General features: G+C 46.2%; 1 protein-coding gene across 2 annotated transcripts in view; it reads right to left on the bottom strand.

Moving 5' to 3' along the window:
• Pla2g4e (phospholipase A2 group IVE) overlaps positions 1–18513 on the bottom strand; it is a 54048-nt gene that overhangs the window by 9258 nt on the left and 26277 nt on the right. For both annotated transcript variants that reach the window (XM_063250213.1, XM_063250212.1), the window contains exons 4-13: positions 15710–15841; positions 14780–14829; positions 12834–12876; positions 11862–11925; positions 10972–11132; positions 10771–10857; positions 10398–10435; positions 9058–9193; positions 4574–4710; positions 1311–1533 (exon numbers count right to left, since the gene is read on the bottom strand). In XM_063250213.1, coding sequence (XP_063106283.1) covers positions 1311–1533; positions 4574–4710; positions 9058–9193; positions 10398–10435; positions 10771–10857; positions 10972–11132; positions 11862–11925; positions 12834–12876; positions 14780–14829; positions 15710–15841 — 1071 coding nt within the window. The remainder of the gene's footprint in view (positions 1–1310; positions 1534–4573; positions 4711–9057; positions 9194–10397; positions 10436–10770; positions 10858–10971; positions 11133–11861; positions 11926–12833; positions 12877–14779; positions 14830–15709; positions 15842–18513) is intronic.

Below are 18513 nucleotides of genomic sequence, written 5' to 3'. Positions count from 1 at the left end.
CAAACACAGTGTGTGGTCCGATGATTTGGGGGGCTTCCTTTGAAGGAAGGAACTGGGCCTGGATAGCCAGACACTACAGAGCTGGCTGTGCTGGAAGTAAAGCCACAGACTGAGGGAGGAGCCCGGTCCGCTGTCATTGCCAACGGCAAGAAAAAGTGGTTCTGCTTTGGCCAGAGTAGAAAACCAGAGGCCTCCCAACAGTATTTTAGTCTTGCTCCTTGAGCTGGCTTCCTGGCTCTTCTCCATGCTAAACCCTCAAAATGCTCAGCCCACATGGGTTACTAGCTAGGTCTGACTCCTTTCTGAATCACCAGTAGAGAGCCCAGTTCCTGGACCACAGCAGGAAATTAATTTAGTTAGAAGATGAAGGAAGGAATGAGTGAATATTGATGATGAATGTCAAGTCATCCTTGGTTGCTCAAATTGCTTGATTTTCTAGAAGATAATCTGCTGCCTCTCCCTCTTCTGGAAAGTTCTGCTTTGAATGCAGAATTCCTAGGCACAGCTGGGAGTGGGGCTGAGAGCTAGAGCCTGGATACAAGTCAGGTGGGCAGCTCTGCTTTGGGGCTCGTTCCTCATTGGCCTTCTGTGACCTGAAGGGTCCAAGTGTTAGCTGAGCTCACCCTGATGTCCAAGGTCACGTTGTCCACCTGCTCTACCACATCCCACGTGGTTCTGCCATCACAGGCTGTCTCCATTCTGGGGTGCACATAGCTCCTTGGTACTTAGAAGGAAAGAACCTGACTGGATATATTTCCTGGATGGTGGCCAGGAAAGTGTGCCCTGCACAACTCAGCAAGAGAGCTATAGATGAAGGGCCCTAGCTCGCACTCTGAAATCCAAGACGGTACCAAGGCCACATAACCTTCGAGTGCAGCAGCGGTGCTGAGCAGGCCCATTCAGGGACGGAGGACACTACTCACACCTGGCTGTGGCCAAGGGACCCTCCAAGAGCCTTCTGGAGCCTTTCTAGGCCACACAGAAGCCTGGGATGCTTCCGTCAAACCTTGCCTCTCTCCTCCACTCAGGCTCAGACTTGCATCACGGCCGACAGCTCTCCTTCCCCCTTTCCTATATTCTCTGACAGGTGTCTTGGCTTTAGGACAACATGCTGCCCACATATCGGGATGCACCTAAACTGCCTCAAACACAAGTCCCAGTAATCCTATAATGGGAATGTGAGGAGATCTGGCATTATGCATCCAGTGCGTTATGGCTCACACAGTCCATGGATGCAGCGGCAGGTGAACCTAATCGCTGTGGCGACCCCTGATGGAGAAAGGTGGGTCCTGAAGAAACCGAATGCCTACCTCATCGCTCAGACAGTACTCAATCAGCAGGCCCCAGAAGTCTGTAAAGGTGACCTTGTAGCCTTCCTGGCTGCGCTGCCGAAGTTCCTCTTTGAATTTGCAGAGGTAATCTGGGAATAGGGCAGGCATCTTGTCTTTGACAGCATGTCTCCGGGCCTCAAAGATAGCAGGTTCCAGGTTTTTGGAAGACCACTCGGGATCACGGTACAAGGTAGCCATGGTCCTGGAGAGACAGGCATGGCTGATGGAGCTGACCCGGCCCTGTTCTGATCAACCCTGGGTCCAGGAGGGAGAGAAGATAGGCAAGTCATCGGGAACCCTAAACTGTGAGAGGAGCCTGGGGAAAGGGCTGAGATGGGGCCTGGTGGTGGGAGGGAGGCTGAATCTTATTACTCATAATTGCAATCACTACTATTTCTCCAGTGCCCACTGTGTGCTGGCGTAGCACATTGGGTAAGATGAAATTCTGGACCCAGATCTTCTTAAACTCAAACCTGGCTCTGCCACTCACTCACTGCGGGATCTTGGGCAAGCTATGTAACCACTCTTCACCTCAGTTTCCCTGTTTGTGAAATGAGGGGGACCCTGATTATAGAGTTCTCGTGCTGATCACTGCTCTGGAACACTGACTGGCACTGAACAAACGCTGGGGCCACACACAAGCCCAGGTGGGGTCTGTCCCAGTACTGAGCTCTCTCTTCTCTACATGTTCATTCCCATGTTTATGATGTTGGCTAGAGACTTATTTCTCTTTGACCTTTTGAACTTCTATATGGACCATGAGGGGCAGCAAAACTAAGCAAGTGACACCCTTGACCCTATCCCCCAGCCTGGGACTAGACTGTGTCTGTCTCTCCTTGGCCTGGCCCCCTCTTGTCTACAGCAGGGCAGGGAAGGGCTCCTCTTTATTCTGAACTGAGAGTGACCCCTGGGGTAGAGCTTGCTAGGTTGCAGTTATATAAACTATGGCCTGTTCTTGCACAGGACTTGGTGTAGGGAAAGTAGGATTTGGTCAGATTTCTTGGACAAAAAACACTCCACTTTCCATAAATTCACCTGTTACTTTTTTTAGGTGATGGGTGTGGTATTTTTTGAGACAGGGTCTTGCTATCTAGTTCAGGATGCTCCTGAACTGACTCTGTCACCTGTGTTGGCCTTGAACTCACGGCACTTCTCTGACCAGCTTCCTGAGTGCTGGGATGACAGGTGTGCACCACCAAATGGAGACTACACTGCTACTTTTGCACTTTAAAAACCATTACTAATGGTTGTTTTCAAAAGAATATTGCCCAGCCAGACATAGTGACACACGTCTGTCATCCTGGCACTCTGGGAGCCTGAGGCAGGAGGACAACATGTAGGCTACTTTGCAACTTAGCCAGACCCTGTCTCAGAATAAAAAATGAAAAGGACTGGTGATGTAGCTCAGTGGAAAGGATTCAATCCTCAGTCCTGAAAAAAAAAAAAAAAAAGCAAACCTTTTTAAAAAAAGAAGAATATTTCCCACTCTTTCCCCAGGCAGGGGCCCCTTTAGCCTACCAACCTCCCTCGCTGAGCCCAAGGTCCTCCCCATTTCCCGCTCCCCATTTCCTGCCTACCCCACAGCAGTGCGGGGTGGAAGGGGGCAGATCGCCCTTAACCTCATTGGAAGTGGGTTATCCTATGGTCTGCTCTCTGGAGTAGCCTCTTGTGTAAAGAATAGGGACCCTGACCTGGACTCAAACTCCTGGTCTGCACTCAGCTAAGTGACCCTCAGCAAATTACTGCATTCCTCCAGCTGTAAAGTCATACTGGGCAAATTTAGGCAGTCTTTCTTGTCTTTGGGATCCTCGTCTGTGTGTTTAACAAACCATGAACCAAAATATCTGAAAAAATTTACCTCTGTATTGAATCCACTGTATGGCCTTTCCTCTCTTGTTATTGCTTCCTAAATAAGACAGCATAACAACTGCCCACACACAGCTTCTCACACAGTGTTTGCACTGCATTTGGTATTATAAGTAATCTAGAGATGTTTAAGGCATGTGGGAGAAGCATGTAGGTTACGCATAAACACTAATCATTTTATATAGAGGTCTTGAGCATCGGTAGATTTTGGTGTCTTGGAGAGGTAGGCTGTGGAGTGACGTCCTCTCTGACACTGAGGAACATCTGTGCTCAGCATAGAGGCCACACCAGCAACTATCAGCTCTTGCTTCTATTCTGGCTTCTCCAGGTCCTGACAACTTTCCAGGGTAAGTTCACATCTGTTTGCTTAAATGACAGGCACCCAGAGCTCCTCTAGGTTAAAAGGCACAATAAGAGACCTCCAGGGCTCCAAGGCCTACCATTCACTACCACGGGAGGATGCAATCCGGGCCAAGAGGCCTTGCCTGGTCTTGGATCCCCAGCTATTCAAAGCCAGGGCTACATGATGACTTTGGTGGTTCCCGTCCACCAGAAAAATATTTAAAAAGCAAGTGTTATAATTCTGTTGTATTAAGACAAATATATTTATGTTATTTATTAAAACATTTCCTTTCTGGATATGGTAGTGCACACCTGTAATCGTAGCAGTTGGGAGGCTGAGGCAGGAAAATCATCTTGAGTTTAAGGTCAGCCTGGGCTATATAGTGAGTTCAAGGCCAACCTGGACCACATAGAGATATCCTGTCTCAAAAAACCCCCCAAAACCAAGAACAAATTTTCTTTAATCTAGAAGTCTATTTTTATTTCTGATTTAAAAAGTCATAAGACATTTTTATTTATCATGAGCCCTATCAGGAATTCTACCATGAGCCTGCACTCCGTCCCCTTAGTCCTCAGCAGAGTGTGGAGGCAGAGCCTTTACAAGGTCCTCCCCGTTCCCCTCAAGCAGTGTGAGGGAGCTGGGCAGGGGAGAGGAGTGACAGGTTACAGGGCAGGGGAGCCCCCAGGAAGGGAAGCCACAGGGTCAGGGCCAGGTCCCCACCACAAGAGACTTGCACAGCCCTGGGAGAGGATATCCACGTTGTCCCACAGGATGGAGTCAGTGGCACCAGAGGTTCACTAATCATTGGCTGCCATGTTCGTGGGTCAGTAATGGTCATTCACACAGTGGCTCTCATTGTGCTCTCAAGTGGTCAGTGCTATTGTCCCCACTTTGCAGATTTAGACACTGAGCCTCCAAAGGTTACGTTCTCTTTTGCTTGTGCTAGGAGGAGATAGAACCTCATGAGAAACCCCAGCCAGCCCATTTGCTGCCTGCTGTGGACTCCACTGGATAGTGGCTCCCAGCTCCTTACCAGGTGGCCCCAGACAGGCCGGAGATGTAACTGCTGCAGTTCAGGAGGTTTAGCTTCTGCAGTCCTAGCAGGTGGCCGTACAAGGAGGTCATGGACCTTGCTCCACCCCCGGTGGCCATGATGGCTATCAGCGGTACCTGTGGTCATGGAAGAGACAGACTGCTGGGGGAGTTTGGGGGAGGGCTGAGTAGGAGTGGGCTTGGAATGATAGACAGCAGCTCAGATAGAACAGCAAGGAGGACAAACTGGCCAGAGAGCAGGGAGAGGAGGGGAGAGGGGCAGCATCAACTGCCTTCACAGAGCAGTGGTGGTGGCGGGAAGGGCTCTGCTGCGTCATAGGCAGTCATGGGTCATCAAGTTCATATCATTCCCTTTGTAGGCCTCAGGTGACAGATGATAGAACAGGGGGCAGGTGGGGAGATGGGGTCTCAACAGTGCCAAACCCATGTCTTCCATGATCGGATATGATGGTAGGACACCAGCCCCTGAGTATGTAATCCATGGCACAGAGTCTGTACTGTGTGTGTAATAGCATGAATTTCTGCTGCAGGGAGGACTGGTGTAGGGGGAACATTTGTGCATTGACATAGGTTTAAAATGCTCTTAGTGGACTTCCGGGAGAACATGGCGGATAGATAGCAGCAGCTTCAGAGGCTCTCTGAGAAACCACACTTAAAATCCAGGAATGGTGCCAGGTGAGAAACCATAAGCAAGGGGAAATATACTTTGCTGACCCAGGAACGAACTAAACTAAGAGAAACCAACTGGAAATGCAATCCCAGTGATATAACAGGAACAGATAAGGTCTCTGCACGGAAGCTGGACCCCAAGCCTCTGGAAGCTGCGATTTAAACTTCCTGCAGCCACTGCTGCATCCCAATCCACACAGTAAGGAAAGAGGCGCAAAACCTCTGAGAGTGGGAAGCGGTAAATGGAGTTGAGAGCAGGACTGGCTGGGAGACTGGCATGGAACTGTGGTGAGTGAGCAGATCGGAACGGGGACCCTTCCATAGAGTAGGAGGCTTCAGCAAAGGACATACTGGGAGGACATACCTGGAACAGGATGCTGCAGTGACTTCAGTCACATATTCTCCTCTCAAGCGGGATTGGTGGGGAGTGCCTGGCCTGCACTGACTAAGACCCAGTAGGCTAGCCCAAACCAGGTCCCAGCACCTGGAAGTGCACCCTAGCAGTGAAGCCTTCGGTACGTTGACCTGGAGGGGCAGGCCCAGCATAGGCTGCCCAGGTCTCTGTCTCCCTAGTACACTGCAGTGGGCAGGAACACCTAGCCGGCGCAATTCAAACAAACTGTAACTGACAAAGAAAGAAACTGGGCCTCCTATATACGCTTGTATAAAAGGAACAAAAAATATGAGAAGAGGGAGCAACAAGAAAGGGTTCGCAGCCCCCAATCCTGAGAAACATGTAATGAAAAAAGTAAATAATTAAAAAAACAAAAATATGTAATATCAGAAACATGTAATATCAGACACAGCACCAATAGACATAAAGCGCTATCTCCAGAGCCTCATAGACGAGTTCAAGAATGAAGTTATTAATGACCTGAAGCAAGATTTAAGCAGAATAGTTAGAGAAATGCTAAGAACCACCCAAGAAAAAACAGATGGTGGAATGGAAGAACAGAAAAAAAGGAGAGAATTGTTTGGTGGAGAAAATAGAGAAAACATAGAATATGTGAAGCAGGTTCAAAGAGATTACCAGGAAACTAAAAACTCTATTGAAAACTAGCATAACAGCTTGAAAGAAACTAAGGATAGATTATCTGAACTGGAGGGCAGATTTGTAATATGGGAGCATGAAATGAAAAACTTCTTAAAAATAACAAAAAAACAAACAGCAACAATACAAAGGCTAGATGATAAGAGGATCTATAACTTAAGAATTAAGAAAATAAAAGAAGAAGTAGGGACACAAACAAATGGACTACAAAAGCTATTCAGAGAAATAATCCAGGAGAATTTCCCTGGTTTAGCAAAAGGTAAAGATACTCAGATCTATGAGGCATACAGGACCCCAGCCACTCACAACCCAAACAGAGCTACACCCAGGCATATAATAATCAAAATTCCAGAAATCCAATATAAGAACAGAATATTAAAAGTGATCAGAGACAAGAAACAGATCACTTATAAGGGAACACCCTTCAGAATTACAGCAGACTTCTCAACACAAACCATCAAATCACCAAGAGCGTGGGGGGAAATAATTCAAGCTTTGAAAGATAATAACCTCCAGCCAAGATTGATATATCCTGCACAACTGTCCCTAGAAATTGATGGAAAAACAAGGGGCTTCCAGGATAAAGAGGAACTAGGGGAATTTGCAACCACCAATTCAACTTTACAGAGAATACTGCAGGATATTCTAAAAAAGGAAAATACCAAGATTCCAGAAATAGTGGCAGAGAGGCCACAATGAATGGAGCAGAAAGTGAAATGAAGAAGACAAACTGACAAGAAACAACAGAAAAAGAGCTCAACAGAAATGAGGCAGAGAAGATCGGATGGTAGGAACAGCTATTTTGGAGAAAACAAGACATCATAATAGCTAGTACTGATTTAGTATCATTTTGTTTTGAAGTCCCATCAAACTTGTATTCTTCTGTCTCCATCGGTCTTAAAAGGTTATATCTTATTGGATTTTATTAAATATGGTAATATAAGTAAAAACTTTTATAGACAAGGAGATTATACAGAAAATATTCATTTTCTGTTAATAGGTTCTAAATATCCTGTGATAATGTCATTCTCTTGAATGGTTTTATAGTGTCTTGATATGTTTGGTGCTACAGTATACTAAGTTATACTCAAAGATTTCAAGGAAAGAGACACTATGGTAACTATTTTATGTCAGGATATCTTGTGGTGAAACACTATTTTGCTTAAATGGTTATGTTTTGACCTGTGTTGTCCTGTAGTTATGCCCTCTTTCATGTCAATCCCCTTTTTGTTGTTGTTTTTTTAATTATTTACTTTTTTCATCTTTTTAATTAAGGGAAAATAAATAAAAAATAGCAGGATACATTATAGTAACCTACTTTGATTTCCTATTAACTTGATTTGAAATCCTGTATTGCCCTCACCATCTTGTTTTGACTGATTTTCCCCTATTCTGCTTTGCTTGATAGTACCAAGTTTGAAAGTATAGGCAAAACTGTGAAGACAATAAGATTCATTATGACGCCCATTCTGGTTGACTATTATCTTCTTTTAAAGTCCTGTAATGTCTCCAATGCTTTGGTTTTATTCTTTACTGTTTTGTTCAATTTTATTATAACTGGCAATTCTTCTTAAAATAGCAAGAGGCAGTATGGCAACCACTGTTGATCACCTTGTATTTTGTTTTTACATTATCTATTATGTCCATCCGTTTGATTTGACTGACTCTGTTCTGATATGTCACATTTGGTTTTACTCTCTTCAAAAAAAGTAGTAAGAACTGTGGGAGTAATAAAACCCAAAATGTGTAATTGTCATTGTACAAAAGAAAAGAAAGTGCTCTAAACGATATAACTGCATATACGTTTAAGTATATAAGACAGATAAGCATAATACTGAGTGTTTTTGGAGCACTGAACAAAACTGTTTGCACTCTCACTGTTTGAAAGTCCACTTTATATGCTTCAATTTTGTAACTAACAACTATTTCTAAGATGAGAATATGTAATCTATTAACTAGTGATTTCTTACTGTTTATTTTTTAAATTTTGTATTACTTGTAAAAAAAATAAAATTCTCTTAGTATATTTCTCTCTAAAGATAGAAGAAAGAAGAGGAATTTTGACCAAAATTCACTCTGTTTTCATTTAGCAGCAGCTATAAGAGTTTTCAGTTGGCTGAAGCCCATTTACAAGTCCCCTTGTGCCCTCCACCCAGTCTCCATCTGTACTAAGGTCAGACTTAGAAGGCAGTGTTCAGGGACTGGGCCTGCTACGCTGGGCAGTGTGGGCCCAGTCCTCATGAGGGAGGTGGCGCAGAGCCCTGACAGAAGCACCCTGTCTAGCTCCATGGAAAGAAGCAGTTGGTCCTGGGAGTGGAAGTCACTTACTTCTCTCCAGTGCCCTACTGTCTATATGTACATATTCAAGGGACAAGAAACCTCTTGGTTTGGATGGATAATCATGGCCTTTTGGGTAGAGTGGGAGGTGTACCCCATGATAGAGCTTAAAATGTTTTCTAGCTGGGGTGCAGAGACCATTTGGCCCCTGTGTCATTAATGCAGGCTCAGTCACTCACACCTCGCACACAGGAGCAATGGAGCTCTTTCTTTCTCTTTGTCTTTGGCCACCGCTGCCCTGGTGAATGCATATCTGAGTTGTATTCGGGGCAGCAGGAGCTCCATGACAGCGAGTGCCATGGTTGATGAGGGCAGGGAAGGGCTGTGTGGCTAGTGGAGTGTGGGGTTGCAAAGACCAGCGTGGTGCAGAGCACCGTGGGCCCAGGCTAGCTCCCCTGCTTACCCACCTCATCCTCCAAGAGGTCCTCCTCCAGCTGCAGCACTTGCTTCAGTGCCTTGGCCACCACCACCTTCCGCTTTTCCAGAAATTCCAGCTCTTCAGGACATAGGCTGAAGCCCAGCCGTACATCCACTGTGTCAGGGCTGGGGGACAGAGCACCCTGGCTGAAAAGTCCCGTCTCCACCTTCAAGGGCCACCTGTGACTTTAAAGCCCCTTTGACCCAGGCTGGAAGCCTAAGTCTACCATATGCTACACCTACAACCTTGGACTTCTGCTTTCTCTCTGTGAAATGGTGCCATCAGCACCGTCCCCAGCACTTAGTGAGGTAACATAGAAAGCCCCAAACTTCAGCCTCACGCTCTACAGAGCAGCCTATTTGCATCAGGGACTGTTTGATACCTGTGCCCCTCAGCAGGGTCCAGACTGGAGAGCTTCCCCCCCAGTGCCTTCAGTAGCCTGAGTCCCTGGATGGGTGACAATGGGCCCTGAATCCTTCTGGCAAATTCTCCAGACAAGGTTCTACGGTATGCAGTCTTCTGAGCTCAGTAAAGCAGCTCCCTGCTCCTACAGAGCTCACAGTCTTCACTAAGTCCTTCTTGATCACGGAATCACACTCCTGCTGCATTAGTGCTGCTGACAAAAGCACTTCACATCTCCGATCTCACCATGCCCTCCCCACAGGCCTAGGCCAGCGGTAGGTGATGCCATGGCATGCACGATTCTTGCCCTCTTTCTATCACATCCCTTCCAGGCACAAGTCCAGGCTCTGAGCCTGGTATCTAAGATCTTACCTGCCCTGCCCACACCCACCCCCTGGAAGAGGCGTGTCAGGCTCTCAGAGCCCCAGGAGGAGCCTGATTTTCTGCACTGGGTCTCACTGGAACCAGGCTTCCTTTGACCACCTATAACCTGCCATCCTGCAACACCCAGCTCGTGAAGCCCAGTAAATCATCATGATCTTGGATTGTGAAGCAGTTTCTCGAGATATCACACCAAAAAGCACAAGCAGTGGAGAAAATTAATAGATTCCATCAAAAGAACTCCATCAAGAACACAAAAGCAGAACACACTGCATAGGAGAAAGTATTTGCAATTTAGGTATCTCATAAGGGATTTGTACCCAGCATATACAACAAATTTTACAACTTAAGGCAAGCAGTCTGTTTAAGAAGCAGGCAAAGGGTTTGAATAGACACATCTCCAGAGAGGTATGTAAGTGCCAATAAGCCATGAAAATGCTCACCACCACTAACCATCAAGGAAATGCAAATAGAGACCACAAGAGATACTGCTTTGCATCTATTGGTAAGGATAAGTTAGAGGGAAGAACAGAAGGGGCACTTTACCAGGGCAGGGACTTCATGTGTAATTCGTAATTCTCACCCTGAGGATAGAAAGGTGAACAACTTGTCACAGACTACAATTCAGAGCCAGGCGACCCCAACCAAAGAGGTGGAGACTGACCACACAGCCCACCTGCCTCAGCACACATGTGCACTGCAACCCCTCCTCCTCCCTTGGACATGGCCTTCCTCCCTCTTCACTTGGCTTCCACACATTCTGTGGCTCCTCCATCGCCTGCCTCCCAAGACCTCTCAGGGCTTCCTGAGACATTTCACGTGTCCCCTTCCCCTGTATGCCCTGGACTCGCCTGGTCCCCCAACCACAGGAGCTCCAGGCTGAGCCACTCAGGAGCCCATCCCAGACCCAGGCCCTCACCACAGGCAGGGTCACAGCTTGGCCATCAGAGAGGCAGTCGAGGGGCTGGCAGACAGGACCATTCTTGTGTGCACGGCAGCAGCCACACTGGAATGACAGGCGGGCTTGGTGAGGGGGTACGGGGAATGGGGAGGACACCCCACAGTGTCCACCTGCCCCAGTCCCCTCCCCTGATGCTGTCACAGCCACTGTGTTGCTTACCAAACAGTCCCAGTGGCTCTTGGGTACAGCCACCTTCAAGCGGGGCTGGGAGTACTTGGAGTAGTGGAAGAAAGCAGGGTCTGGGCAGTGGGGCTCCCTGTGGGGTGAGATGCGCTGGACTCTCTCGAAGGATTCAGTCACTGTCACCAGCAGGTCTTTTACTGAGAAAGAGGACAAAGGTGAGATTCCTGGGAAACTTCTCTCTACCCACCCTACTCGGCTGAGCAAAAGCCCTATGTGGAGGGGCCAGCAGAATATACATGGTCTGGGCCCTGGTTATGGTGCCCCAGAGTCCCATTCTATCTTCAGGGCAGGGCCTTGGAGTCTGCATTCTAACCAGGCTGGTGAACACTGCTATCAATGAAGTCTTCAGAAAGCCCTTTGGGCTGCCAAGTGAATCCTCAGGACCAGTCCAGAGTCACGGCTCACTTATCCCAGTGTGTCTGGTGGCAGAGGCCTCTGTCCTGCCTGCTCTCTTCTTGGGACAAACTAGAGGCTATAGGAGGCTGGGTCAGGAGAGTGAGGAGGAGTCCTTGGGTCTCTTCTGTCCCTTCCACGTGGCAAGTGCCAGGACTCTGTGAAAGGTGAGCTGGCTGGAGAAGGGGACCCAGCAAAAGAACCTGCCCCAGGACCACTGCTGCCGTGAGAGGGGGGCAGAGCAGTTAGGTGTGGATAGAGAGGGCAGCACCAGGCCCCAGCCACAGGACTCCCTAGAGGCTGGGGAGGACAGAGGCTCAGGACCTGAGGGTGGGGTGAGCCGAGGAGCTTCAGCCAAGCTCTCTCTCACGTTCCCCAGCCTCTGCTCCAGACCAACACTGTGAGTAGGTACTAGGCTTGGAAGCAGTCAGCCCTTTCTCCTCCCCCAGAAAGCAGCGAGCTGAGATACTCACTTTTCTTCTGTTTCCTCTGCCTCCTGGATTCTGCATGAACTTCCAGGCAGGAGACCTGGCGGGACTATAACAGAACAGAGAGGGTCACTGGGACTCGGAGAACAAGCCAACTCCTTTCTCTTCCAGCCCAAAGGGAGGAAATCAAGACGGAGCTATGAATTCTGGGTTGGCTGGGAAACCTGGGTGTGCTGCCCCTCATTTCTGACCCCAATCAAGATATGCCACCCCAATCAGAAACGGGATATTTAGTATTTAACAATGAGGCTGTTCTGTAAGCTCTTGGACACATGGTCATAGTTCACCAAGGGGCGTGCCAGAAGTTAACCAGGTAGAGTTCAGCTCTGCACTTTGACAGTGAGGACCCTGAATGAGGTAGTCTTTGCAAGAAACAGAAGCAGGCCACATTCTTTCACAACAATTTCCCAAAGCCTCTGCCATTTTTTGTTTTTGTTTTTGCTTTTTGTAGTGATGGGGATGGAACCCAGGACCTCATATATGGTAGTGCTCCAACCCCGAGCTACATCTCTGCACCAAAAAATCCTCTGCTTACTGAGGGAGAGGCTTCACTGAACCCGGGGGCATTAGATACATTTGATTAAAACGTTTGTACCAATATCTGAAATGGGGGAAATATTTAATACTGCCATTGTGCTTCAGAAGCATTGGGATTATGGGGAACAGGGCCAGAACTGAGCCTGAGGAGGCTCCCCTTAGTGAGTTCCTTCACTGGGGAGACCCCAAGAGGAAGGATTGTCTTCTGGAGATGTGGGGTGCCGGGCCAGGATGATGCAAAGCCACCTCTTCCCTGGATGCAGGATTGCTAGCTCTTTGCACCCCTGTTTAGCTGAGTCATTAGCCCAACTCCTCCAGGGCTCAGGATGGGACCAGGACCCACACAGGTCCAGTGTCCTGTCTTTTGACAGCAGCAGCCAGATGTGACCTCTAGAGCTACAGGGACAGAGGAAAAATTACCACCAGCACGCCATTGGTGATGAGGGTCTCCGGTGGAGAGGGACTGAAAGACAAAATGAGAATTCCTCAGTTCCATCATCTTTGAATGATCTCTCATGCAGATGACATAAATAAGGTAAATAATAAAATAGCAGAAGCTTCTTGGTTATCATAAAGAAAATCAGCTTAAGAAACCCTGGATTTGTAGCTGATCAAGGAGGAAACTGGTGTTTTAAGTAGAGTGTCCAGCGGAAGATAAGAGTTATAAATTAGAAGAAATGGAAAAGTTTTCATTATTTTTTAAAGAACAGCTATTCTTTATGTCCAACTAGACACAACTGTGTACAGTTATAAGGATCAGTTAGTTGCAAGAAACATCTGCAGCCTACCAACCAGGGAAGATGTGAATAGTATGTTCACACAGATGACCCACTCTTTATTTTATCTCAGTTTTATTTTAGGCTCCTTGGGTAACTTTAGCCCTTAGCCCAAGCTATGGTTTTATTGGTTTTTTTTTATTTTTTGGGATACAGTTATAAGATATTTGGCTGTAGGAAATGTGTTATTCTTACAGCCTTGATATTCAGGGTAGATTGTAAAATATGAATTTTTGTAAGAATTCAAAGCCTAAGATTATTTTGCTAACATTATTTACAGACTTAAAGAGATGTGATTATCACAAGTCTTTTGAGAGGGAAAGCTACTGCATAAAATAACTAACTTAGAATAAATATTTTGCATCAAAAAAAATCCAGTCTCCACTGTGTGCTTTATCTAGTACATGCATCTAACAGTTTCGACTTAGCCAGACAGTGGGTTGGGGATGTTAGACCTCTTTGTGTTATAAAATTGAGATTATAAGTCTCCAAGTTTATAGTTAGCTTCAGGTCCACAGCCTTCATTGCCAAAATTAAGCCCAAGATGACTATGTCTTTAGATCAACTTTCTTTGTCTCTGTCTTTATCTCTGTCTCTCTCATTCTTTCTTTGTCCTTTTGATACAGGGTTTCATTATGCCTTGAATTCACTTTGTAGCCCAGGCTGGCCTCAAACTCACAGCGATCCTCCTGTCTCAGCTTCCCAAGTGCTGTTACAGGTCTACACCACCATGCTTGGCTATCAGATCAACTCTTATCAGTTTTGACATATTTTGTAAGTCATTTTCTAATTCAGTCATGGAAGCTCTTCTCAAAAGTTCTGTCAGACCAAGAATTGAAGGAGAGAGTCTAGATTTTCTTCAGTGTGAAACAAAGTCGATTTTAATTTGCTGATTAGCTGTTGGTAGGAAACAAGGTCCCCCAAATAGTTCTAAACTTCCCTAGGCAGAGGGCTCTCTAAGTGGGGAACCTGGTCAACCCTCTTGTCTTATCTCATGCCTCTCACGTCTTCCTGTCCCCAGGCTGATCACAAGTACAGGGGCCCAAGCTTCCTAGGTTAAGAAGAGAAGAGGTTGGGTTGCCTCATTACAGGGGATTCTGCCCTTCTGGGCTGTGGCCTGCCTCCCTGGGTAGACCCTCCTTCCTCCCTTCCTTCTGTTTTCCAGCTTCTCTTCCTGCCTCCAGCTCTGTGTGTCCCAGCACAGTCCCAGCCTCAAGACACTGTCTGTTGGCTCTGGGTCTCCCTGCTGAGTTGGGTCCAGCTGCTGAGGCCAGGGTTTGGGGGTGTTCATTCTGAGAGTTCTGGGTCAAGAGAACTAACATCTTGAGCTCTTTTTTAGTTGGACCTTAAGAAGGGCCCCTACTGTCGTGGCAGGAATTCTTCCTAGAAGCCACCCTCAGGAATGCAGGGGACTGGATCTTTAGAGCAAGACTGATGGTGGTGCACTTGAGGAGCAGGGTGGGGCCCACACCCACCTGCCAAAGGAGCAGGTGCCAATTAAGGGGTCCAGAGTGGGTTCAGGGTGAGACTGGAAGGGGCGGGCCACTTGCAGTTCAAGATGGTGGCCTTCCCGGGGCTGGGTCTGCTCACCTGTCTGCCAGCAGGAACTCCACCTCCAGCTCTTCTAAGCACTCCGAGTCCTGCAGGGGAAAGAGCAAAAGTGACTGCGAGCAGTGTGTGACATCTCTGCCAGCCAGGATGCTCTGCTGCCTGTGAATGCGCCATTGTTTCCCACCTTTCATGGCCTGGAGCAGAGATAGCTCCCGGCCCCCTCTATGCTCTCTGTCCCCAAGTCTTTGACATCAGGGACAACACTGACATCAGAGGGGCCAGGGTGAGGAGCTGAGCCCTGCACCAGCACGTGCACCCCCTGTCCCAGAATGGCTCCTCTCTGCCCCACAACCTCACAGCTCGGGCATTCCCTCTCCTGGTCCTTCACAGCTCTTGTATGGCCTGAGGCAAGCCAGGGCTTCGGTTTCCTCCTGGGAACAGAGGAGGGGAAATGTGCCTGTCCTTGCAGGGTGCCCTGGGTAGGAAGAGTAGCTGCCTGGCTGCAGGCTCTCGGGTGTTTGTTAAGTGACTGAATCTTTTTAGCTCGACCATCTCTGATTTGTGGATTTGCCCCCTTTACCCTCATTGGTACTCATTTCTTGGGGCATCCTTGAAGGACTGTAAGGCTAGAAAAAGAGGAAAGGGAACCAGCATAAACATCTCCATTCTGCATCATGAGCATGGGTCACTTGGTGCCTTAACTATATTTCTCACTTATGCCTCTCAACATCCTGGGGGATGTTACTGTCATCACTGTATAGACAGAAGTGAAAACTTGGAGGAGTGAAGTTATCTTCTCACCCTGCATCACACGTCTAATAATGGAGAGTGCTGGGATTTGAACTAGAGCACCATCTTTTCCTGACTTGGCTGGCTATATATGGGGAGGAATCCATGCAATGGCATCATCAGAATCATCCACAGCTCCTCAAGATGTAGAGGGCTGCAGGCCTGGGCTCCTGCACTTACCTCTCGGCTGAATGGGAACTTCACGTGGACTTTCTTCCGGCAGCAGAGCTTGGAGATGTCATAGAGAAATGTCAAGAGATGGTCATTGGGTGTTACTGTGTCTTCATCGCAGATGCTCAGCTCTAGCACATTCTAGGGGAGAAAAAAGGGTGCAAGTCTGCTTATCATGGTTGCACCAATCCAATCCCAGGAGAAGGGCCTGGCCTCAGTCCTAGCAAGGAGGTAGACCTGAGGAATTAAGGATGCATAACTGATAGAATTGGGATAAGGTGTAAGAACTCCATTCTTTGACTCATCAGCCCCTGATAAAGTCACATAGAGGGTCTCAAAGCAGCATGTCAAGAGTCAGTGGCTACCCTGTTAGGTAGCTGGACTCAGTGGTCTTTGAGGACCTGGACTCATCTCAGTGGCCTCTTGCTCCAAGGATTCTGGGAGATGTGGGTTAAGGCCAGTATTACCTCTTAGGTCCCTGTCTAGTAGACTTATCTGTGGTTCTGGGGCTTCCCAACCAGATGAGATCTGTTGACCTTATATTTACTAGATACCCAAGTAAGACCTACAGCCAACCCAGCATCCCTATAATCCTTAATGCAGAGAAAATCAAAGTTCTGATTTTAAGAAAAAAGACTAAGCTTACATGAAAAGCTTCTTCATCACCAAACTCATGGATGATAGAAACATCATTATAAAGTAGTAACTATAACTGGGGATGTGGCTCAGTGGTAGAATTCTTGGCTTGCATGACAAGGCTCTGAGTTTGATGTCCAACACCACAAAAAAGTAGTAACTATAAAGGCCTCCGTGCAAACAAAAAGCATTCTTTATAAACTAGGAATAGAAAAGCATTGTTTAAAAATGTGAGATAGATAGATTTTTAGTTACATATGAATTACCAAAATTGAACCAAGATTTTAAAACCCTGAATAGGGAGCTGGGGTTTTATCTCAGTGGTACAATTGCCTGCCTGGCAAACGTGAGGTCGTGAGTTTAATTCCCAGTACCAAAAAACCAAAAAACCAAAAACAAAAACAAACCCAAATAAATAAAAATTTAAAAAAATAAATAAAAATCCTGAACAGGCAAAGAAATTAAAGCAGTAATTAAAAAAACCAAAACTACCAACTAATAAGAGCGCAGGTCAATGTAGTCTCACTGCTGAGTTCTAAAGAAACTTCAGGAAAGTTCTAACACTAATATTTCTCAAGTTTTTTGATGAAATTGAAAGGCAAGGAGTACTCTCAAAGGCATTCCTTTGGGAAGCTACATTACCCTGATTTCAAAACCAGACAAAGATCCAACCAAAAAAGACAACAATAGAGCAGTCTCTTTAAGGAATATAGATGAAAAAAATCCTCAAGATACTAAAAAACAGAATCAATGAATCATCGAAAAGCTTATACACCATGAACAAGTAGGCTTCATTTCAAGGATGTAAGAAGGATTCCGCATATGCAAATCACACGTGATGCGTTACATAAACAGAAGATAGAACAAAAGTCACATGATCATATTAATAGATACAGAAAAAACCTTTGATGAAATGTAACATCCGTTCATGAAAAATAAACCTTGAAGAAAGTAGGTTTATAGGGACTTTATCTCAACCTGCTAAACATCATCTATAACACACCTACCTGCACCATCACATTAAATGGGGAAAACTGAAAACTTCCCTCCAAAATCAGGAACAAGACAAAGATATCCACTATCACTACTTCTGTTCAAGATACTCTTCCAAACATTAGCAAGGGCAATTAGACAAGAAAAAGAAATAAAAGGCATATGTATAGGGAAAGAGATGCTATGGTGACCAATACCTATAATTTCAGCATTTGGGAGGCTGAGGCAGGAGAATTGCCGCATGTTTGAGGCGAGCGTGGATCACATAATGAGTTCAAAGTCAGCCCAAACTACAGAACAAGACCCTGTCTCAACTCGACCTTACCCCCTAAAAAGAAAAAGAAGTCAAATTATCATTATCTGCAGATGACACAATCCTCTAAACAGAAGACCCAAAAAAAGTCCACTTAGGATCCACTCAGATTAAAGACAGACCAAAAAAAAGTCCCAAAAAAGTCCACACAGATTATAGTCAGACATGGTGACACACACCTGTAATCCCAGAACTTAGAAGGCTGAGGCAGCAGGGTTACAACAAATTTAAGTCAGTCTGCGCTACAGAGTAAAGTCAAGGGCCAGCCTGGAACCATGATATTGAGACCCAAAAAACAAACAAATGACTCTGAGAATTAGTAACCAACGTCAGGAATGCAGCAGGATACAAAATAAATCCACAAAAATCCAGAGCATTCTTATACACTAATAATGATCCCACTGAGAAAGAAATTAGTAAAAAAAAAAATACCATTCACAACAGCACCAAGAAAAATGAAATATTAGGAATTAACCTAACTGAAGAGATGAAAGGCCTCTATATTGAAAACTACAGCACCCTAAAATAGGAAGTTGAAGAGGAGATTAGAAAATGGTAAACTAGCCTCTCTTCCTGGATAGAAAGAATCACTATAGTCAAAATGGCCAAACTTCCAAAACTGATATACAGATTTAATGCAATCCCAACCAGAATATCAGTAGCATTCTTCATAGAACTGGAGAAAATAATTCCAAAATTCATATGGAATGGTGAGAGTTGTAGAATAGTAAAAGTAATCTTGGGTAACAAAAGCTAACCCATCACAATTCAAGACTTGAAATTATATTACTGGCACAGAAACAGATGGAAGGATCAATGGAACAAAGCACACTTATCCTCATCTTGGACAAAGGGGCCAGAAACGCACACT

The sequence above is a fragment of the Cavia porcellus genome, unplaced genomic scaffold (assembly GCF_034190915.1).
Source record: "Cavia porcellus strain 051 isolate PalLab524CR breed Dunkin Hartley unplaced genomic scaffold, mCavPor4.1 scaffold_6, whole genome shotgun sequence".
Classification (NCBI taxonomy): domain Eukaryota; kingdom Metazoa; phylum Chordata; class Mammalia; order Rodentia; family Caviidae; genus Cavia; species Cavia porcellus.
The sequence above is the reverse complement of the archived record's forward strand: the minus strand, read 5'-3'. Positions and strand labels throughout refer to the sequence as shown.